This window comes from Petaurus breviceps, unplaced genomic scaffold, assembly GCF_028583685.1.
Source record: "Petaurus breviceps papuanus isolate PSGF00001 unplaced genomic scaffold, PetGlider_PUasm1.0 689, whole genome shotgun sequence".
In the NCBI taxonomy this organism is placed as follows: domain Eukaryota; kingdom Metazoa; phylum Chordata; class Mammalia; order Diprotodontia; family Petauridae; genus Petaurus; species Petaurus breviceps.
In genome coordinates, this window is record NW_027186458.1 from 9,031,369 (window position 1) to 9,053,555 (window position 22,187).

At 51.5% G+C, this 22,187-nt stretch overlaps 3 protein-coding genes and 1 long non-coding RNA gene across 6 annotated transcripts in view; 2 read left to right on the forward strand and 2 right to left on the reverse strand.

The window, feature by feature from the left end:
* The window catches only part of DCTN6 (dynactin subunit 6), a 12,361-nt gene extending 3,822 nt beyond the window's left edge, over positions 1 to 8,539 (reverse strand). Inside the window, exons 1-3 of the mRNA XM_069104952.1 lie at positions 8,383 to 8,539; positions 7,288 to 7,352; positions 2,158 to 2,263 (exon numbers count right to left, since the gene is read on the reverse strand). Coding sequence (XP_068961053.1) covers positions 2,158 to 2,263; positions 7,288 to 7,352; positions 8,383 to 8,405 — 194 coding nt within the window. The 5' untranslated portion in view covers positions 8,406 to 8,539. The remainder of the gene's footprint in view (positions 1 to 2,157; positions 2,264 to 7,287; positions 7,353 to 8,382) is intronic.
* LOC138174612 (uncharacterized) lies at positions 7,359 to 8,376 on the forward strand. Its single transcript, XR_011171784.1, has 3 exons — positions 7,359 to 7,903; positions 7,955 to 8,005; positions 8,057 to 8,376. It is a non-coding gene; the product is annotated as an uncharacterized lncRNA (long non-coding RNA).
* A 64-nt stretch (positions 8,540 to 8,603) lies between the features above and the next one.
* Positions 8,604 to 17,913, forward strand: MBOAT4 (membrane bound O-acyltransferase domain containing 4). Of its 2 annotated transcripts, none has more exons than XM_069104950.1 (3): positions 8,604 to 9,456; positions 13,748 to 13,972; positions 15,603 to 17,913. In XM_069104950.1, the coding sequence occupies exons 1-3, from the start codon at positions 8,981 to 8,983 to the stop codon at positions 16,561 to 16,563; spliced, it is 1,662 nt and encodes a 553-aa protein (XP_068961051.1). In that variant the 5' UTR covers positions 8,604 to 8,980; the 3' UTR covers positions 16,564 to 17,913. The 2 variants fall into 2 exon arrangements, with proteins under 2 accessions (XP_068961051.1, XP_068961052.1); XM_069104951.1 differs by having other exon boundaries at positions 9,318 to 9,972.
* A 1,092-nt stretch (positions 17,914 to 19,005) lies between these two features.
* The window catches only part of LEPROTL1 (leptin receptor overlapping transcript like 1), a 24,473-nt gene continuing 21,291 nt past the window's right edge, over positions 19,006 to 22,187 (reverse strand). Inside the window, exons 4-5 of one of the 2 annotated variants that reach the window (XM_069104953.1) lie at positions 21,120 to 21,207; positions 19,006 to 19,271 (exon numbers count right to left, since the gene is read on the reverse strand). In XM_069104953.1, the coding sequence (XP_068961054.1) occupies positions 19,198 to 19,271; positions 21,120 to 21,207 (162 nt within the window). In that variant the 3' untranslated portion in view covers positions 19,006 to 19,197. Of the gene's footprint in view, positions 21,208 to 22,187 lie in introns of both variants that reach the window. The other variant, XM_069104954.1, reaches the window with a different exon arrangement.

Consider the following 22,187-nt stretch of genomic DNA (forward strand, 5'->3'; position numbering starts at 1 on the left):
AGGAAGGAAGGAAGGAAGGGGGGAGGGAGGAGGAAAGGAAGGGAGGAAAGAATGAAGGGGTGGGGAGGGAGGGAGGGAAGGGGGAAGGAAGGAAAGAAGGAAGGAAGGAAGGAAGGAAGGAAGGAAGGAAGGAAGGAAGGAAGGAAGGAAGGAAGGAAGGAAGGAAGGAAGGAAGAAAGGAAGGAAGAAAGGAAGGAAGGAAGGAAGGAAGGAAGGTGTATGTAAAACTCCAGATAATAACTGAGAATTAGACAAGCCCTCAGCAAACATCCTTGGGACAATGGACGGGATGGGACGGGACAGCAGGGTGCTCAAACTGGGCACACCCTTTGACTCGGCAATACCGCTCCTGGGTATGTACCCCAGAGAGATCAAAGAACAGGAGACAGAATCTATTTGTAGAAAAACAGGCAGAGCAGCTCTTTCGTGGTGGCACAGAACCGGAAAGGGAGGGGATGCCCATCGGCTGTGGCGCATGATTGTGCTACAAGAAATGACGGGCTGGCCGATCTCAGAAGAGCATGGGAGGACCTACATGATGGTGCGGAGTGAAGTGGGAAGAACCAGGAGAAGGCTGTGCCCAGTAACAGCCACACCGTGCGATGCCCGCGTGGGAAGGCCTTGGCTCTTCTCAGCAGCACAATGAGCAGAGGCGACTGTAAGGACTGCTGATGAAAGACACCCCCCACCCCGGAGGAAGAGCCAATGAAGCCTGAGTGCGGATGGAAGGAAGCTGGTCGTCTCCGGCCTTCTTTTGTTTTCTGCAGCCTGACTAACAGGGCATGTGTTCTGAATGACTTTGCGTGGGGAGTGGCTATCATATTCCTGGTCTCCTCAATGGGTAGGGGACAGGCTGGAGGGAGTTTAAAAAGAATGTTGGAAAAAATGAGAACAAACAGGCCCTGGGTAAACCAGGCCACAAACAAGCCCCCTGCAAAGAGCCAGTCCGAGGCCGCGGACAGGAGCCGGCTTTCCAAACGCTGGCTGCTGCGGTCCCGTGCTATGGGGCTCCTGTTAATTGGATTGCACGAAGCTGTCCAAGACACATAGGAAAGCTGCTTCCTCCAGTAAGAAATGCCAAGGGAAATCCAAACCATAACTGGCATCCTGAGCATCCGAGCTGGGCGTCTTTCAGGGATCTGGGCCACACATTCCAAGCGCTGCTCTTATGAAGGAGGAGGCAAGAGGGCCCTAGGACCTTGGCTTCCCTGAGGAGGCCGGTGGGAATGGTGCTGCTGCTGCCTTTGGCAGCCCGTGGCCAAGGGCTTCATCAATGGCAGAGCTGGGAGTGAATCCAGACCACCCCCTGACCCCGCTCCCCACGCTTCCCAAGCACACACAGTCTGGTTCATTAATAAATCACAGACATGCACACGCAGATAAACACAGGGAGTCTCAGACAGAGGACTATGGGGTTCACATCCCTCCTCTGACACTAGGTGACCCGGGTCAGTCCCATGACCTCCACAGGCCGGGAGGTTGGCCTGGGACGCTGGCATGCATTGGTGGCATCACAGAAGGCAGGTGATCTGCCTCAGGGAGGGCACTGCCCCGTTCTGACAAGATCAAAGCTCTTTTGCACATACTCTGGTGAAGAGGGCCTCCTTCCCAAACAGGGACGGCTTTTCACAGGGATTCCAAAGCCCTTTAAGCACAGTTTTAAGAGCTGACAAGCATGTGGACACATTTAGGGTTACATTTCCCCACTCGCAGCCTGGCAAAGGCAGGGTGGCTCAGTGGGAGAGGCTCCAGGTGTGGCTCTCTCCATCCCACCAGCACCGGGAGCCAGCACTGGAGGGGAGCAGGCCCTGAAGCCTGTATGTTTGTTTCTCAGCTGGGACCCTCAGCCTCGTGCCTTCCTCTCTGAACACGGAGGGAACTGGCTAGCTGGACTCTGAGGTCCCTTCCAGCCCGGGACCTGTGATCCTGCAATTGTCTGAGCTCGAGTGGCCAGGAGGCAAAAAGGATGGAAGGTGACAGCTGGTGTCTGTGCTCTGGGCCCAAGGCCCAGTTCATTACTTCTCTGAAGCCCAGCAGATCCAAAGGGGCAGAGATCCAGCCTCTCTGGCTTTAAACTCGTCCCCTCCCAGTGCCCAGGGAGCTGGGCTGGGCTGTGCCAGCAGGCCTCTCCTCAGGCTGCTGGCGCCTCATACTCACCCATTAAGGATCAGGGCCTGCTCCTCAATGAGGTTGCCCTCCCCAATCACTATCGGCCCAGCTTCCGCAATGATGCGGGCCTTGGGGTGGATCACCGTCCGAGGGCCTGCGGAGGAAACGGGACAGGACGTTAGCCCGGCCGAGGAGAGAGGATGTTCCATAGGTGATTGCTGGAGAGGAGACACACAGCCCTAAGGAGGCCTAAGGAGGAAGGCCTGATCCTGCCTGAGCCTTGAGATCCCCCTCTAAGCACAGTGAGCAGGAAGGAGCCCCTGGGGGGGGGGGGTCTAGGGGCTGGCTGCCATGGCGACAGGGTCTGCAGAACGGCCTTTTCTCTAAGGCAGCTGAGGGCCAAGTGCGAGATGCAAACACAAAGGATCTGGACCAAGGGCCTCAGAAAGGCCGGCCCCTGTGCCCCTCCCGGCTCTGGGTGGGAGAGGACAGGGCCCCTGAGCATGGTGGGCATGCATCAGAAGACAAGACACGGCAATGGGCAGACACAGGTGGGGGGCTCTCTGCCATGCCCCCATCCTGTCTTTCTTTCTGCCTGTATTTGTCTGTCCCTTGTATACAGCGAGTGCTTAATCAATGCTTGTGGCCTGCCTGCCCTGCCGCTCCCAGAGTGTTCTCCACTGCTGGATCTGCACCCAACATCCTCCAATTCAGAGAGGGGCAGAGCTGTGCTTTTCCTTGGGCACACTGGACACGTGCTTCCTCGGCCCAGAGAGGATGGGCCAGTCATCCTCACTGTGACTGACTCCTGACCCTCAATCCTGCACCCCACTGGAGTCTGGGGAGACCTGGCGATGCCTTAGCAGAACCCCATCTTTAGATGCAGGGAATGACAGGAGTAGTCAGCTGGACTGAAGCAGTCATAGACATATTCCTAAGAGGCTCATTGGGCCTGGCTGAGGGCCCCTGTCCTGCACTGGCTCAACTCCAGGAGCCCACCCCAGAGCAAAGGACAGAAGCTTCAAGAGTAAGGGATATGGGGTGGAGGGAGCGGCACCCCTGCCTGCTCACGGGAGCTCTGGACAGTCTGAACATTTTCTTCCCAAATGTGCCGAAGTGTAAAACTTGGCTGGAGCTGGCAGCTTTCCAGGGCGGGCAGGCTGTGCTCCTGTGCCCAGGAGAGGCGTTCCTGACGGGCGACTCCCCACTGCTGTATTAGGTAAAGAGTAGCTCTCCCTTCCATCTGGGCCACAGTGCCATGACAAACATTGGGGAGTATCGACCAGGAGCCCAAAGACATCCCCACTCACTTCTGCAATAAAGAATTCCCTGGACCTCCCTCTAGCTGGGCACACGTGGCAGTGACGACTGCCCGAGAGAAGGGCTCTGGGGGGCTGTGAAGGTCTCAGGTCACAGCCACAGGATGACCCACAGAAAAGCCACCAGTCACAGAGGCCTGCAGCCCTAAAGAGGCCCAGGGGAAGGAAGGGCCTGTCCAGCACCCAGACAGTCTGTGCCTGACCCAAAATCAGGCCACCCATACCCAGAGCTGGAACCACAGCAGGAGACAGAGCTGGCCCAGAGACCAGAAGGTCCAGCACCCAGGCACCCCATGCCCAAGCCACAGCAGGAGAAAGGGTCTGATTAGCACATCATTCCAGCAGTCAGCAACATCTGGGTAGGGCCTGTTAGGGCATGGCAGCAAGGGAAAAAGCAACTCCATTTTTGGGTCAGGGCACAGAAGAGGCATAGAAAGGCAAAAACAAGGTTGAGCCAAACCCAGGAATTCCTGCCCAAGCCAACCTGTCTTAGCTGTTCCATCAAGGACCAAGCAGGGCTGGTCCAGCCCACCATCCAAGAGTACAGAAGGGAGCAGAGCGGGAGCCATCACCAAGCCCCAATGCTGAAACTGAGCATGGAAGCAGGACTAAAGAGAAGAAAATGGCAAACGCGACAAAGAAATCCGATGGCCCAGGAGAGGCCCCAGGAGGAGAGGGGAGAGAGCCTCTGCCAACACAGAGTCCTGGCCGCATGGATGCAAGACAACTTGGGCGAGATGAAGCTGGAGACACAAAGCTGTAACCCTGAAGCAAGGACCCTTGGGAGCCAGGGACAGACAGGGGCTGGACACCCTGCAAACCAGAGGAGGCCAGACCGAAGGCAAGGACTCCCACACACTGACCATGGCCAAGGAAATACACCAGGCTGTGTGCAACAAGGTCCTTGGTTCCCAGACAACCCTCTTTTCTCTTTCATTTGTCGGAATTTTCATGCAATAAAGTTCATAAACAAAGGGAAATGAAATGATCACTTAAAAAAGACCTTTTCTGGCAAAGAACTGAAAACTGAGGGGATGCCCATGAGTTGGGGAATGGCTGAACAAGTTGTGGCAGATGATTATGACAGAACACTATTGTGCTACAAGAAATGATGATCAGGACGCTCTCAGAAAAACCTGGGAAGACTGACATGAACTGATGCAGAGTGATGTGAGCAGAAAACACCATACACAGTTATGATCACTGTGTGATGATGGACTTTGATAGACTGAGCTCTTCTGACCAATGCAAGGATCTCAGACAACTCCCAAAGACTCAGGACGGAAAACGCCGTCCACACCCAGAGAAAGGACCGTGGCTTCTGAAGGCAGAGCAGAGCAGACTGTTTTCTCTCTCTCTCTTTTTAGTGGGTTTTTCCTTCTGATTGTTTCTTCTTTGACATGACTAATGTGGAAATAGGTTTTATGTTACTGCACATGTATAATCTATACCAAATTGTTTACTGTTTTAGGAAGAGGGGAGGGAAAGGAGAGATGGAGAAAAATTTGAAAGTTAAAATCTTAAAAAAAAAAAAAAAGAATGTTGAACATTGCTTTTACAAGTAATTGGAAAAAAATACTTTAAAAAAGGTAAAAAAGACCATTTCACAGGGTGGCCACTTGGGTTCTAGCTCTTTGACCCTGGACAAGTCCACTCTGGGCCTTTGTTTCTTCATTAGGCAAATACTCAGACAGGACCAGAAGACCCCCACATCCCTGGCAGTTCCACCATCCTTGTGACAAAGACAAACCCAACTCCCCCACCCTCCCCCGGGCAGGGCTGTGACTGACCCAGCTGGGCCCTTCCCCTGTCTCTGCTGCAGACATCTGGCCAGACCATGTCAGCTCCTACACTGCCAAGGAATGTTATAAACAAATCCTTCTTTTGGGCAAACAAATGAATCACATTTATGCAATGGAGAGATCTCAGAGCTGCCTAGTTACCAGGGAAATGCCCGGAGTGCCAGGAATGACTTGGTGGCCCAAGTCCCAGAGCATAAGCAGAGCTGGCTGAGGCTCTGGGCCAGGCAGCCCCGGGCCAGGCCACTCTGTCCTCTGCCTCCTCTTAAACCTCTTCTCCCAAGCCAAGGGCAAGGCAAAGCAGTTGCTTCTCACTGAAGAAGGCCGTTTTTCTAACAGCAGATCAGAAACAAATAAAGCTCACGCTAAAGGGCGAAAGCAGCTGGCTTTCCTCTAGAGGGGAGGGGAAGAAGCATTTATTAGGCACCTACTATGTGCTGGTTGCTTTATAAACACCTCTTGCAGTCCTCACAATAAGCCTGGGAGGTCCGAGGGTGGTGAGCGCCTTACCCACTGGCCCAGCACTGCACAGGGTACTTACTGCCTGAGTGCTGAGCGCTATGTGACTGGTGGCCTCTCTGTGGACAGCTCCAGCCATCCAGACCTGCTGCTGGAGACACCTCAGAGGGGCTCAGACCTGAGCTGGTGACCCACCCCCAGAACACAGACACAAAAACATGAATCCTTTGGGATCTTCCCCTGTCCTCCCCCATAAACTAAAATTATTCTATTACACAGCCCCATTTTAAAAGCTGTTTCCTAAACAATGGCTGTTTCTGAAGCTCTTAACATTCTGCTATCTCTGCTGTGGGCCGATTTCTATATTTGGGGAGCTGCTGCCCACAGGGAGAAATTTTTTATAAGCTGCTCTGGGGTGAAATATTTTACTGACTGACTAAGGTATTCTTTGTTTGATATGGTCAGGCCCTGAGTTCAAGTATTTCCTTCTGCAACAGGCCACCCTGATGGAAAGTGGGCTGTAAGTTTGTGATCCAAACTCCCATGTGGTCAAATTAAGGCCAGTGAGGTCTTCACATGAAGAGAAGCCACAGGCATCTGGGACAGCCAGGTGATCTTATAAAGCTGACTTTTTAAAAGGGCTGAAGACATGAAGGAACTCAGAAGTTGTAATGAAGCATTTAAAAAAGATGGCCCTAAAAGACACGAGTCTATTTAAACCTTGGATTGAAATGACGAGGAGAGGCTGCCCGCCTTCCCTCCTCCAGAGTTGGGGGACCCACAGAGGGGTCCCCTGGAGCTCAGGGACATGGCCAGTCCACGCTTCTGAGTACACTTGGCTATGTCTGTCAGTCAGGCCTGTTTGGGAATAAATAACAAATCTTTCTGTTCTTCAGACATTTCTACCTCCCCTGCAGGCCGGCTCAGAGAAGCCAGGAGTCACCCTTTAGACTTCTGGCTGGAGGCTTCTCATCAGCCAGGATGCTTCTTGTGGCAAACTTGGCACCTCTGCCCTCGTAGCTCAAACTCATTTTAAGTGACACCAGACAGACCATCGCTCCTTCCTACAGAAGAGGGCCCGGTAAGGACAACTTCAAAGACCTGGTCCCACTCTCGTCTTTGGCGCCCATGGTGCATGGGGAAGTTGGGCAGGGGGAGCCTGGGACGGAGCTGCTGCAGGGCCAGGCTGGATGGGCACGTCCCTCTCTAACAGAAGACTACTATATCATATCCAAAGGGAAAGGACTAGAGCTGCTCAGACCATCTGCTGCTGATGATGGTGAAGCTGAAGTCAAGACCAAAGGAGGACAAGGTAAAAAGTACTGTGGGCAATGAGGACAGCCCCAACCTGACCCACTGGAACAACCCACTGATGGCAGAGAGGGAAGAGATTCCAAGTTGGACCAGGACCCTTCTACAGCGGGTCATCAATCTTGCCAGCCCCAGCAAGGCCCCCAGGGAAGAGACCTGGCCCTCGGTCCAAGGCTGCAGAGGGGGGCAGACCGACCCTGGCTCTGTCACCAGGGCCCGTCATCTTCATCCCTAAGGCAGAGGGCAGCGCACTGGGGGTGACCACGCCCCGCCCCCAGCCGGCCCCTTACCTATGGTCACATCTCCCCTGATCTCGCTCTCCACGCACACCACGGCTCCCGGGGCGATCTTCACACTGCAAACAGAGCAAAGGACAAAGCGCAGTGCTCCCGGGGCCGGGGTCTGAGAGCCCCGCCCTGCCCGCCAATCCTGGGGCGGGGAGGTAGAGGGGGGCACAATCTGGGGGCCCCGGTCAGCGCTGCAGGAGAGGAGCAGTCACAAGCACAAGATACGGCCCGAGATACGGCCCGGGCATCAGCTTAATCAAGGTCTCAGGCCCAACGGTTTAAATGCCTTCTGCAGACTACTTACTATGGCTAACGCGTGCCAGGGTGCCATGGTGCATGGGGCGCCGGGCCGGAGTTCAAATCCGGCCTCGGACACTTTCTAGCTGTGTGACCCTGGACAAGTCACTTCACCCTGTTTGCCTCTGTTTCCTTGTCTGTAAAATGAGCCGGGGGAGGACATGGCCCAACCCCTCCGGCGTCCCTGCCCAGAGAACCCCCCATGGCTTCTGACGCTCCCGCGCCCCCACCCCAGGCTAAGGAGCGGGAGTGAGGCCCGCGGCCCCCTCACACAGAGCCTCTGCCAGTGTCCTCCTCCTCGCACAGCGGCGGCACACAGTAGGTGCGCGGCGGACCAGCGTCCCGGGGGCACTGCCCATCTAGTACACAGTAGGTGCGCGGCGGACCAGCGTCCCGGGGGCACTGCCCATCTAGCACACAGTAGGTGCGCGGCGGACCAGCGTCTCGGGGGCACTGCCCATCTAGCACACAGTAGGTGCCATGTCTAGCCTCAGGGAATTTCAGCGCTGGAACAGTAACTGACAAGCCCAGGAGGAGGAGCCACAGGACCACGTGACGCGCGGCTCCCACCTAGGCCCCGCCCCGCGGCTTCTCGGGCTCCGCCAGGACGGCCCCCCCCGCCCAGCGCATGCGCGCTGTGCTACCGAGACCCCGCCTTGCCAGAGCTCCCGGCCTCTCCGGCCGGCGCCTGCGAAGAGTTGGCGGGGGTCTCGGCTTCATCTTCCTCATGGCTCCGCCACAGCCCATGGGGCACGAGGGGAGGGCGGAGTCGGGCGGGCGAGCAACCCGAGGCGGACTCACCTCTTGGAGATCTTCTCCGTCATTTTCCCTCACTCCCGGGGCAGATATGACAGTCGCATCCAGTGAGGGTGGGGTCCGCTCTACGCTCGATTAGTTAGCTGCAGGCAGGGCGGAGGGCGCGTGCGCGGTGGGCAGGATGAACTCTGGGCTCCATTGTTTAGCCTGACCGGCCGTGGGAGCTAGGGCGCATGCCCAGCGGGGCGGGGCGAACCTGAGCGCCACTGGCACGCTCGGCGGGCCGGAGGGGAATGCGCGTGCGCAGGCAGGCAGCCCTTGAGCCGCCCAGAGACTGAGCCGGCACGCTGGTCGGTGCCTCGGTTTGCCCCCGGCCGGTCGGCCTCGGAGGTCCTGGAGGGGGCACCGGGCTGGGTCCCGCAGCCCCGCAGGGGGCCGGGCCTCCAGGGGCTCTGTGCGCGGAGAGCCGCGTGCCCGCGGCCGCCTGTTACAGCTCCCCCTCTCTTTGGGGGGGAGGCGGGCAGTTGGGGTTGAGTGACTTGCCCAAGGTCACACAGCCAGTACGCGTCAAGTGTCCGAGGCCGCCTTTGAACTCGCGTCGGCCTGACTCCGGGGCCGGAGCCCCTTTAATGTCCCTGCTTTCATGAAGCGATTTATTGATGGTCTCAGGGGCGGATTAAGCCAAGAGATGATGAATGAGGGGCCCGACTCCGGGAGCACCCATGGGGGGCAGAGCCAAGGGGAGCGGCGGCCTCCAGGGTTTGGTGGTGACCGTCTGCCTGGAGGAGGAGCCGGCCGCGTTCGGCCCTGGACCCAGGCTCAGGACTGGCTCCAACTCTCCGCTGACTTTCCTTGCTCCAGGGGGATCTGGGCCCGGCCTGGCCCTTTGGGCCAGCCCAGAGCTAGCCCTTGTCCTGACGCTGCCCCCACCTCTGCTTACACCGCACCCCTGACTCCCCCCGGCTCTCCAAAGCCAGCAAGACTTTGTTCTACCAGGCAGGGCAAAAGGCTTGCTCAGCCACACAAGAACCAAGGCCACAGACCTTCACGGGCCCCTGGGTGCAGCCTCAGCCTGCCTCCTTCCCGGTCCTCCCTCCCTGTCTGCCTTCCTTTTTCCAAGTACGTGCTTAGATGCCAACTCCAGGGCCTGTGAGTTGTGTCCCTATGGGAAGCTTTTGAATACGGGGCAAACACTTTTATATTAACCTGGTGAAGGAAACATGGCAAGGTACTTCCAGGGAAGACAAATAAAGCCATGCTTGCAGTGAACCCAGCTGGCAGCTGCTGAAAATAGCCAGGTGCTTTCTCCCCTTCTCTCATTGCTAAGCAGCAACGTTCCTCAAATGTTCCAGTCTCCCAAGTGCAGAAAGTCCCACTGAGGCTGCTTATCTCCATACTCCAGCCTGGCAACCCAAACCGCATAAAAGGCCCTGAGCCCCCGATTAGGCTTGTGCCATCGTGGAGAGGCAGGAGGAAGAGACGTTCAGAAGGACCTGGATGTTTTCCCCAACTCCCAATGGGTGGGCTACAACTGTTTAACTTTGACCCCGTGTCCTTTTACCAAGGGCTTGCTTTTCCCTTTGCTCTTCTGTTTAATTTTCTTTGTTCCATGGATTCTTTCTCCATCACTGCCAGGTAAGCTTGGGAATTTCTTTTCCTTTCATCTTTGTGAAGGCTTTACCATCGGCTGACTATGTCACCTTAGATGAATCCTTTCTCCCTGGGCCTCAGTTTCCTCCTCTGTTAAATAAGGGAGTTGGACTGGGTGACCTGTGAAGCCTCTTCCAGCTCTAAATCAATCTATAAAGTAGACTGTGGTACTTTCAGGCTTGGAGCTGTCCAGCAGCCACAGCAGGGGCCCATCTGTGCTGACAAGGAAGCTGGAGAGCTTTTGTAGCAGGCAGGGAGCATGACATTCATGGAACAGTTTCCTAAATGCCTACCTGCCTGCTTCCCACCTCCTGCTGTCCCATAGAGATGCACTGACTCGATGGGGCAGTCCTCCAGCTGTCTGGCATGGTCTAGGCTGGTTGTTTTATTTCATTTATTTGGTTTGCTGTGCAAACAGTAGATGATTTCACAAATGTGCATTGCCTTGATCCAAACTGCCATTCAGTGTTGTGTTATTAGACTGCCCCTTGAGCTCAGGGACCATCTTCCCCTTTCTTTGCTATTCCTGGCACTTAGCCTAGTGTCCAGCACACATTAGGTGTTTTGTAAAGACTTGTGGAATCCACTTAGGGAGAGGATCCTTGGATCTGAGATTTCGAGCTGGGAGAGACCTTGGAACCCATTGAATCCCCCCCCCCCCATTTTAGAGATGAAGAGACTGAAATCCAAAGAGGGAAAGTTACTTGCTAGCTAGTGACAAAATGGAAGCTGAGGGATGCCCAGAAAGGGCACTTTTAGGAGGCGCGTTGCTCCCTCCCTCTATTTTTGTCCATTGTTTTTCTAAATTGGACCATAACTTAAACAGGCTTCGGGGAGTGTGATGGATCCCCTTGTGAAGCCCACAGCCCTTCAGTGAGGGAGGGCTGTACAAAGTCACCAGCCTCACTTTCTCCCCCAGAGCCATCTGAATCCAGTGGCCAGATATAGATCAGGATGACTGAGGGTGGCCCTGCTAAAGTTAGCAATTAAAATATGGAAAGGCATAGCACTTAAAAAAAATAAATAAAAAACTAAAACCCCCGCCACTGCCTGCCCTACAGCGTCCAGGTGGCGCCACCTAGTTGTCTTTCGAAGCTTTTCTGAAGTACCCAAGGAAGGAACTTGGCAAGGTCTGAGGGGCAGCTCATCAGGCTTCCCCTCCTGGAGAGGTCCTTCCCAGTCATAATAGAAACTAAGAACTCAAAGCCTGCTTTCCACGGCACTGAGTGTAGAGGCATTCACCACCCAAAGGACAATTGGTTAAGGGTACAGTCACATGAGGGGCTTGTAGGAACAACATAGGGTCTTGCAGGTAGATGCCTCACAAACTCCAACCCTCAGGAGTCAGGATTTCTAGATGCCATGTGACATCAGGACATATTTTCATAAGCCATAAGTCACAGACCTGAAGAACTTGATAGGATTTCCACAGCTGTTTGGTCTGACCCACACCCGAAAGGATATCCAGTCTGCTCTTGAAGCAATTGATAGTGGACCTCTAGTGAAGGGGAGCTTACTACTGCCCATGTTTCCTGGATCTGCCCAATTCCATTTTAGTACATTTCTAATTATTAGTAAGTTCTTCCTGCTTAATAACATCCCAAGGCCCCATCACTCCTGGTTCTGCCCTCTGGGGCTGAGAAAACCAGGTTGAATCCCTTTCCTACAGACTAGCAGGAGTACCCTCTAGAGTCATGTACCCTCTACATCTCTCTCTCAGAGTTTGTATCCCTAATTCAACCAATCCATGTTTGGCATGGTCTGGAGACCCATCACCATCTTGGCTGAATTTCTTCAGTGTACTCTCCAGTTAATCAGTGTCCTTCTGAAAATGTAGCGCAGTGAATAGAGCACCGGCCCTGGAGTCATGAGGATCTGAGTTCAAATCTGACCTCAGACACTTCACACTTACTAGCCATGTGACCTCGGGCAAGTCACTTAACCCAAATTGCCCAGCCTTTCCCCCTCTAAAAAGAAAAAAAAGAAAAGAAAGAAAGAAAAAGAAAAATGTAGTGCCAAGACCAGAGCATGGTACTCTAGATGTGATGTGTGACAAGGGGGTAGGTGGGAAGACACAGTGAGACTGTCCATACCCTCCTTCTGAAAGCACTACCCTCCATCCCCCTCCTCTCCACCAAGGGGAGACTGATCTTCTGGAATCATTTCATTGACTAGTTCTTAAGTCTTTCAAAGATGTTTTCCTTTACAATGTTGCAGTCCAGGCATATTCTCTTGCCTGTTTATACGAGTCATCCCAGGCTACCTTGAATTCATTCCTTTAGTCGTTTTTTAATGGTGTAACAATATTCCATTATGTTCACATTGTGTAATTTGTTCAGTCTTCCTTATTTTGTGGGCATCCACCTTGTTTCTTTGCTAAAACCACAAATACTTCTGTAAGTATTTTTGTACACTAGCTTCTTTCTTTTATCTCTTTGGAGCATGTCTGTTAGTGGGATGGCTGGGTCAGAGAGAATACATAGTTTAGTGACTTTGGAGGCTTACTTCCAAATCACTTTTCACAGTGGCTGGACAACTTCCACCAATAGTGCATTAGTATACCTGTTCTCCCTCAAATGCCATTTTCCTATTTTATCTTTGCCCGCATGATGGGTGAGACATAGAAGCTCAAAGTTCTTTTACTTTGCATTTCTTTAATTTTTAATTATTTGGAGCATTTTTCATATTGCTGATACCTTGCATTTCTTCTTTTGAGAACTGGCTGTTCGTCTCCTTAGACCATTTATCTATTGGTGAACGCTTCTTGTTCCTATGTATTTCAGTTCCTTGTTTCTTGGCTGTAAGTCCTTTATGGGAGAAATATGCTCCCCCAGCCCACTGCTTCCTTTCTAGATGCACTTTGGACAGAAAATTTTCAATTTGGTCTAATAACAATTATCTGTTTTATTTATCTCATGTTCGGTTTGTTTATCTTTGGTCAAAAACTCTTCTCCAGTCCTTAGTTGTGGGAGGTATTTGCTTCCCTGTTCCTCCAATTTGTTTATAGTGAATATAAGCTCCTTACAAAGAGAAATTGTTTCATTCTTTGTATCCCCACACTGGGTATATAATAGGTGCTTAATAAATGCTTGTTGCTTGAAACATTGCTGCTATGACTCTCTTACTGTACCTTAAGATTCTTGGCTGCCATAACACACTGCTGATTCAAGTTTAGCTTACAGTTCACTAAAGCTCTCTCCTCAACTCCAAGCTTATATCTCCAACTGTCTATTAGACATTTCCTATCTTGTCTCAAGCTCTAACTGTGGGACCCTGGAAAAATTCCTTCACTGCTGTCTGCTTCAGTTTCCTCATCTGTAAAATGGAGATAACAAGAGCCTCTCCCTCCTGGGGTTGTTGTGATGATTAAATTAATGTTTGTAGAGCACTTCGTGACCCTGGGCAAGTGAAACCCCTTTCTGCCTTGGTTTCTTCATCTGTAAACCAGGAAAAATAATAGCGCCTACTTCTCAAGGTTGTAAGGATCAAATATTTGCAGAGTGCTTTGAAAATCTTAAAGTGCTATGTGAATGCTATTTTTAAAAAAATGTTATTATTGTTATTATTAAGTGAGTTGTCCAGGGCCAGATAGCTAGAGTCTGAGGCAGAATTTGAACTCTGGTCTTCCTGCCTCCAACTCCAGCCCTCTGCCCACTGTAAGGAGACCATCTAAGGTGGGTCTGTCTTGAGTGGAGTCCTGGGCCCTATCCTCATGAGGTTTCTGCAGACCGGGGTGCCAGGGACATCTCTCTTGTTCCAGACACACTTTCCTGTTGCTGGGAGGCTGCCTGCTCGCCTGGACGGCCATGGCCCAGTATGCAGTGCTGGTCTTCATCCCTGCTTTCTGTGCTGTGGCTCTCCTCCAGTCCGTCAGCCCAGAGAAGGTCCACCGTTGGACATTCTCTTTCCAGATGACTTGGCAGACCCTTTGCCACCTGGGACTGCATTACACTGAATACTATCTTCAAGAACCTCCCTGCGTGAGGTAAAGGAGGGCCCCAGCCACCCCCTGTGCTTGGCAGTGGCACCATTTATAGCGACTGTCTATCGAGCCTTCTCCGTAATCTTTCCACAGCCAGGCTCCTCCTTTTTGATTACCGCCTGTTCTCAGCCAATAGTGCAGGGAGGCCAGCTTACCTCGAGACCTGTACAGCTAGCTGAAACAGGCAGTAGGGGGAGCACAGCCATAAACAGGAATTATTTCCCTGTGTGGGGGCAGGGAAGGCCAGGAGGGGAGCTCATGGGAGGGAGAAAGTGCAGGAAGTCTGTCCCTCCTCGGACATCTTGAGGTTTCCCTGCTACTGACGGACTAGGAGTGGGGAGGGGTGGTGCAGAGAAGGTGGGCTAGAAGCCAAGGGTGTGACAGCTGTGCAAAGAAGAAAGTACACTCTGAGACTGAGCTGTCATCACTCCCAGGACTTTGGGGACAAAGACACTGCCGGGCCCTAGTTATGACTCAAGGAGGGAGGGAGTGTGCGCTGACTGCAGGGAGGGGGAGGAGGGGAGTGTGTTGGGGCTATTATCAGAAGAATGAGCTGAGTAGGAGGCAGAAAAACCAAGTCAACAGGAAGCACCAGGCCTGGAGGTTGGAGCTGGGGTTGATGGACGAGATTAAGAGAACAGCCACGGAGAGCGTTTGGTGAAAGCCGAGAGAAATGGCTAGACGTTTGTAGTTCACTCCCCACAGGAACAGATGGGCACACGGGAGAGGCTAGAGAGCGACGCCCCATGGCAGCCTGGCCTTCCCGTTTTCAGAGTGAATGACTGTAATTTCCACTAATTACCCTCCCAACAGCCATGTCAGAGAGATCACCCTATTCTATAGATTATGAAACTAGGACAAGAGCTCGGTCACATGCCCAGCGACTGCTGGTTATGTATTACAGTCCTAGAGCCTCTGAAGTTCAGCCCAGAGTCTGCTGGCACAGAAGGAATCACCAAATCAATCAAAAAGCATTTATTAAGAGCCTACTATGTGCCTGGAGACATGCTAGAATATCAGAAGTTAATCCCAAATCAGAATTATACAACCAAGACACACTTCATAGTAAAGCACATTTAACCCATTTTCAGCTACATTTTCATTTCTGGGATGACAGTCTGGGAGGGGGTACACTTTTTATTTGCCAAACCCAAGCAGTTATACACCTTCCATTCAAGTTGTTTACCAACCAATGTTTTAATTTTGTTTAGAAATCTCTGTTGTTTTCTAAATATATTATTTCTAAATGCATGTGGTTCCCCAAATCCAGAAAAATATATATATATAAGGGGAAAAAAATCTCAGGCCAAAGGAATGGAGTAGTTTTCTTCCTGTCTTGTCCAAGTTGGAGTACCTGGAGGGCCATTCTTTGGTGTCAGGCACTGGGCAAGGATCTCCAAGGCCTGATTCACTCCTGCCTAATCTCGCTCAGCCAGCATCTGGCCCTGAATTCTAAAAACACAAACTGCTTGGGTGGTCAGTCTTACTGCTAACAGCGAATGGAAGAAAGCCCCAAAGTTCAGGTGCCTGCCCTGTTGAGTCAGACCCCAACTGGCCTCTTTAAAGATAGCTAGCTCATGCCCGGGGCAGTGATGGGCAGACTTTCCCAGTCTGATTTCTCCCTCTCTTCCAGGTTCTGTATCACCCTATCTTCCCTTATGCTCCTCACCCAGAGAGTCACCTGGCTCTCTCTGGACATCGGGGAGGGGAAAGTGATGGTGAAGGAAGCCTGGCGAGGCCCCTGCGTCCTGGCATTCTGCAGCTACCTCCTATTCTTCCCGGCGCTCCTAGGCGGCCCTTTGTGTTCCTTTAAGAGGTTTCAGGCTCGAGTGAGCCGTCCAGGGTCACCGTGGAGGCCGCCGTCCTTGGGCCCTGCCACCAGGAGGGGCCTGCTGCTCCTGGGGCTGCAGCTGCTGAAAAGCCTGGTGACGGGAATGCTCGGGGTGGGCACCAGCTTGGCCGACTGCCGCCGACTGGGCTGCGTCTACGTCATGTGGACCACCGCCGCGCTCTTCAAGCTGACCTACTACGCTCACTGGCTCCTGGACGAATCGGTCCTGTGGGCAGCGGGCTTTGGGCCGGACTCCGGGACGCCCCCCCACGGGGAGGGCGAGGCCTCGGATGCAGACATCTGGACCTTGGAGACCACTCACAGGCTCGCGCTGTTCACCAGGACTTGGAACCGGAGCACGGCCAGATGGCTGCGGAGGCTCGTCTTCGAGCGGGCCGAGGCCCGGCCTCTGCTGCAGACGTTCGCCTTCTCCGCCTGGTGGCACGGGCTCCACCCGGGCCAGGTCTTCGGCTTCCTGTGCTGGGCGCTGATGGTGGAAGCCGACTATGTGATTCACGGCTGCGCCACGGCGCTGCTCGGACCCTGGCCGGGGAAGCTGCTCTACAGGGCCGTGACGTGGGCGCACACACAGCTCATCATCGCCTACATCTTGCTGGCCGTGGAGCTCCGGAGCGTGTCCGCGCTCAGGCTGCTGGGCGCTTCCTACAACAGCTTCTTCCCCCTGGTGTACTGTGTGTGCCTGGTTCTGTTAGCGAGGAGGAAAAGGCGAGCTCGAGCCTCCCCGGCCCCCTTCACCCAGTGAACGGGGCCTTGAGTCCCTGCCCTGCTTGAGACAAGATAGGCCAGCCTGTCGGGTAGCGTGGGGATGGCTGAAAGCATATCTAGAAGGAAGAGAGGCTGAGCACAGCACTGGAACAAGCCAGGGTGCGGGAGCAAAGGCACGCGTGACGGCCGCGGGGAAACGACGCGTGAAGGGCAGAGAGGGTTAGTCCGGCTCCTTTGCGCTCGTCACGGCCCGCTGGGCACTCGCTCCCTCGCTCTTCCGCATCCCCTCCAGCCCTAGGCTTCCTCCTCGCCTCTCGCTTGCCACCATCTTCGGCAGCTTCCCAACTCGTGGCGCGGTGGGCTTTGGTGGGACTACAGAGGCCAAGACGGGACTACCCCTAGGGTCTGATGGTCCCAGGAGTGGAGCTCCGGGAAGCGTGAAGCCCTCCTAACTCGACAGATGGGAGACCCGAGCGTTTCCTTATTTTTTGAGTTGGTGTAGTTCCTGACCAGGTGACCTCTGAGGATGTCTCTACCTCTGAAATTATTATATGACTCAAGTTTGAATATCATGTAATTTTTAAAATGAGATTTTGCATTAATGAAAAAAAATCCAGCAGTTTCCCAATGTGTTTCATCATTCGAGGAACCATGACTTCATTGGTTTGGGAGCCTGATCATACTTCCACAAAAAAAAAAAAAAGAGAAGCTATAAGAGCCAGTGATAACACTGGCGATATGACAGGTTAAATGAGCTCATGGGGGCTGGTCGGAAACCCCTCTATCACTGGTAATGTTGATTGTATGCAAAGACACATTACAAATTCCAAACACGGCCACTGCACCTTGAAATAGTCTGTGGGTCTTTTTAAAAGTGAGGAAGGTCTAAATAAATCCTGGTACATGAAAGTAATGGAATATTACCACAGGGCAAGAAACAATGATATGAAGGCCTTAACTGCCCCCACCCCAGAAGCAACAAGGCTTTCTGTAAGTAGGAGGAAACAATGTACACAAAGACAACATAAGAAACAGGATGTTTCTGAAAATCCCAGGAAGACTTAGATGAACTGATGCAAAGCGAAGAACCAGGAGAAACAGCAACACTGTACCCATTGTGAAAGACTCAGCTACTCCGATCAAGACGATGAATGATTCAAGTCAACTTCAAAGGTCTCCTCCTGAAAAATGCTGTCCCCTCCAGAGAAAGAACTGATGAACTCAGATGCAGATTGAAGCACGTTTTATATACTATTTATTTTTCTTGGGGTTGTCTGCATTTTCTTGTACAACATGGCTAATATGGAAATATATTTTACAAGACTTCACAAGTATAATATCATATTGCTTGCTTTCTCAAGGAAGGATGGGAGGGAAGGAGAGAACTGAAACTTAAGTTTTTTTTTTAATGATTATTGAAATTTTTCTTACATGTCATTGGGAAATATTTAACAAATAAAATATATTTTTAAAAATGACAACAAAGAAAATGGAAAGAACAAATGAATGAATCTTGTTTTAATTATAAGGATGAAGCCTATCCCCCAGGAAAGTTGAGAAAATTTACCTCCTTCCTTTCATTGCAGAAGTGGAGGATTATGTGAAAATATTGCATAGACTGTGAGATATATTCCATATTAGTTGATATCACTGAACTATTTCCCCCTCTTAAAATCTGTTACAAGATTTAAAAAAAAAGGCTTATTATTTTGTATTAGACAACATCAATTTCCATCCAACTTTATTCCTGTTATCTTTTCTCATGTTTGGTTTAGGATGAGTTCTGAGACTCTTTGTATCCCAAAATAAAGTTATCTGAGTGGTCAGAACTTCTCACCTCAAAGTGAACACAAAAACGTGACCTTTACAGTCTGACCTTTTTAAATATTCCCACAAAGATGGAAACAACGCAGAGAAAACAGGATTAAACATGTGGAATTTCATATGTTGTCTAGGTTATTTTGCAATGGAAGGCATACTTGACCCGAGGACGGTACTTATGTTTGCAATGCCAATACATAGAGTTTTTCAGAAGACAGAGAAATACTCTTCTCATGTTTGCTTGAAGCCCACTGCAGTGACAGCAGCAGGAGCAGCATAGCATACATTATACTTGCATCAATCTTGTGGCAAAGAGGCCTCGAGCTTAAGCTCTGAGACGGTTCTGAGACCTGCCTTTTGTGACTCATCTGTAAACACGGTTAGGCAAAATGTCATTTCCTGACCTTACCAGCCCCCTTTCACTAAGGCTTCACATCAGGGAGTCTCAACCTCACAGAAAGGGGCATTGGTTACCATGGTTTCAGTTTTAATTTTGGAAACAAAACTGCGCTTTGAGGTTCCCATTAGCAAGGCAGCCACGCTATCAATGTGTCACGGGCTTCTTTAACTCTTTAGTTTCCTTAAGACTAGAAGCACCCAGAAACAAAAGACAGGATGTGGTATGTGTTTGCTTAAAAAACAGAATCTCACAAGCGAAAACAAGAACTTAAAATCTTTATTGTTTTGTCATCAAAACTTTTCCCTCTCTTGGACAGCAATGCTTTATCAATGCATGTTCTATGGAAAAGCCACGTTAGGTATCTTAGCCTAAAACCAGAGGCAGCAGCAGCAGCACCATGTCAAGCCTCCTGGGCAAGCTCTGAGGCACGGTGCTGCCCCACCATAGCAATTAGTATAGACAAGTGTATGCAGCAGGTAGAAAAAAGACTGTATGGCCAAGGAAATAAAGAGGAAGGAGTAATGTGCTGCCCCAAGGAAGAACGAGGGGAAATGGGGAGGAGCCGGGGGGGGGGGTCACAGGCACAGCTGTTTAATGCATATTTACTCGGCATACTCGGCCTAATACAGTCACAGCCATGTTAACATTTCAGGTCTTTTTCGGCCCCACTGAAGGGGCAGGGGGGCCCATGGAGAAGGGGGTGCAGAGCCAGATGGAAACTTGCTGGGGGCACAGTCTGCCATCCATCAGCTGTCTCTACCATCTTGTTGCTTATTTCCTAGCCAGAAAAACCATGCAGGTGATTTTACAATCTGAAGGAATGAACTGAACATGTCCAACATCTGTTCCCACTTCCTTCAGGAATAAAAAAACAAATAGTAACTATCATGATCGTTGACCATTGTCTACGAATGAACCCATTTTTATGTAAATACATTGGATGTACACTAAGTAAACAAACCAAACCAAAAAGGACCTAACAGAATAGTCAGGTGACCTCAAACCTTTTGAGAGTTCAACATTTATGTGCCCAGTACACCAAGGCATTGAGTCCATCAAAAGGTAAGTCTCTCTCTCTCTGTCTCTCTCACACACACACAAATTTGATCATGCTCAGTTAAGAGTGAGATATGCAGCTGAGCATTTTGTGGGTCAGTTTGTGTCCAAAGTGGCAACGGAAGCAGCCAGTGACGTTCCAGGGATGGAGTGCACATCCAAAGGAATGCTTCTGTTAAGGGCATGTCTGACGGGATGAGGTATGCAGGAAACCTGTCTTAAATATTAAGTTACATGTGACCTAACGTTACAGAACACTAACTACAATTGGCATCGACTAAACATGAAGACTATTAATGTGAGAGCTGCAAGATTTGACAAATCACTTGGGAAATTATTTCAAGACTTGCAAAGAGAAAACCTGTAATGCTCTGACTGCACAGGACAGAAGTCCTGCTCTTTTAGTATCTTGAAACTACATGTGAAAAGTTATTTAAGATATACTGTGTGTAAAATAAACCTCAGGAGGGCGTGGGAGCGGGAGATGCTGCAAACAGAAGGCTTTTCATCGTCAGGAGTGCCGTGAAGGGCCATCTTACCCAATCAAACATGAAAGGCTGCTGACAAGATCCCCAATCTTACCAAAAAACAGAAACAGCCTTTAACAATGGCATGCCAACATCGGCTCCTCCCCCCAATGCAGCTCCATCTATTTATAACCACAAGAAACACAAATAAAAACCGGGCATAAAAGAGCACTTTTCTCACCTCTCCAACCCCAGCATAGAAGTTCAACAAGGAAACAATTAAAAGGAACTCCCGACTCAAACACCTGTAAAGCCCCCACGCTGGCCCCCCGCCACTAAGACTCATCAGGCCCGCTGGGGTTTGGCCGGCTGGGGATTCTCAGGCACCCACCATGTTTCCCCCTCATGTGTCCCCATTCACACAGCTGCTCAGCAACAGAAACCGCCATCCCAGCTGGATGAGCGCATCATTGTATAATGTGGGAGCCTTCTGGAGGTGAAGCTGGACCTCGACCCCAGGACTGTGGCCTGCTGGAGGTGCTTACTCCATTAAAAAAAGGGGCAGGGGCATGGCCTATGGAGACATCCCGACTCAGCAGGGCTCCACGAAAAGCAGAGAAGCAAGGAGTCCACTCTAGCTTTGAAAAAACACAAGTCTGTGAAGCCTTTAGCAAGTTACTGTGGAAATGCTCTCCCGCCGAGCAGCAGCAAGAAGAGTGTCCCCAGAAGACCAGCCCCCCAGGGCCTGCTCTCCTCGTCCAGCCTGGGGGTGGCATGGACGGCCACCAGGTGACAAGAGGTCCGCGGGCAGCTAGGTTCTTTACCACTGCTGCCAGCTGAAGTCGTCATTGCTGCCAAAGACCAAGAAAAAGCCGAGGATTGTTGCGAAGATGACCGTGTTGCCCGTGAGGACCAGGGCACAAGCCCCCCACTCAATCTAGGGAGAAAAGGCAAGAGTGCTGTTACTCATCCAGGAAGCCGGCAGGCTCTGTCAGCCTCTGGAACCCCACTGGCTCCAATGGGCAGCTGTGGGCAAGGAGAGGGCCCTGTCCAGGAACTGCTCTCATCTGGTTTTGGTCTCTGAGATGACGGGGCTCCGTGATGGAGAATGAGAGGGGCGGCAACAGCCCTGCCCTCCTGTTTCTGCTTCTAAAGGCATCTGCCTCAACTTGGGTTTAGCTAAACAGAGAAACCCGACACACTTCTGGGCAAACTTCTCACCATGTATTTAAGGTTTAAATGAGGGCAGAAGAGAGGATCTGGGATGGTTGGGACAAGGAGTGAGTGGTGGGAAGTCTGCCTGACTTGGGAGTCCAGTGAGACCTGAGTTCAAATTCTGCTGACTCTTCCTAACTGAGTGACCCTGTGAGAGAGACTTACCCTCTCCCACCTTTAATTTCTTCATCTATAAAATGGGGAGTATCTGCAGCATTCCAGGAGGGCTGTGTGGATCACAGGTGATCATGCTTTTAAAGCACTTTGAAAACCTCAATACATTGAGAAAATGTCAGCTAGGAAGGGAAAGAATAAAAAAAAAAAAAACCATCCTTGGGTGGCATTAATGGGGACATTAGAGTGGAATTCAGTCCTCCCTGAAAGATGGCTTCTCCTCCCTCATGGTCTTCTCTGATGCCCCATCAGGGTGCAGAGGGTACCTTGGCTTTCAAATGCTGCGCTAGGGGGGACACTGAGGTGGAAAGGTTGTGAGGATGGTGCTGGCAATAGGCTCACCAGCAAGAAGCTGGCACTAAGGGATGAAGTCTTTGGTTGTGCCAACCCAGGAATACTGGGCATGCATCTATCCATCCATCCACCCACCCATCCACCCATCCATCCATCCATCTACCTACCCATTCATCCATCCATCCATCCATCCATCCATCCATCCATCCATCCATCCATCCATCCATCCATCCA

What these genes read in the sequence shown, in the direction of transcription:
- MBOAT4 (XM_069104950.1), top strand. Translation starts at nt 8,981, where the DNA reads ATGAAGCGATTTATTGATGGTCTCAGGGGCGGATTAAGCCAAGAGATG. An exon ending in GTCTGCCTTCCTTTTTCCAA is followed by an intron (nt 9,457 to 13,747) that starts GTACGTGCTTAG and finishes CTCTTGTTCCAG; the next exon opens with ACACACTTTCCTGTTGCTGG. An exon ending in CAAGAACCTCCCTGCGTGAG is followed by an intron (nt 13,973 to 15,602) that starts GTAAAGGAGGGC and finishes CCTCTCTTCCAG; the next exon opens with GTTCTGTATCACCCTATCTT.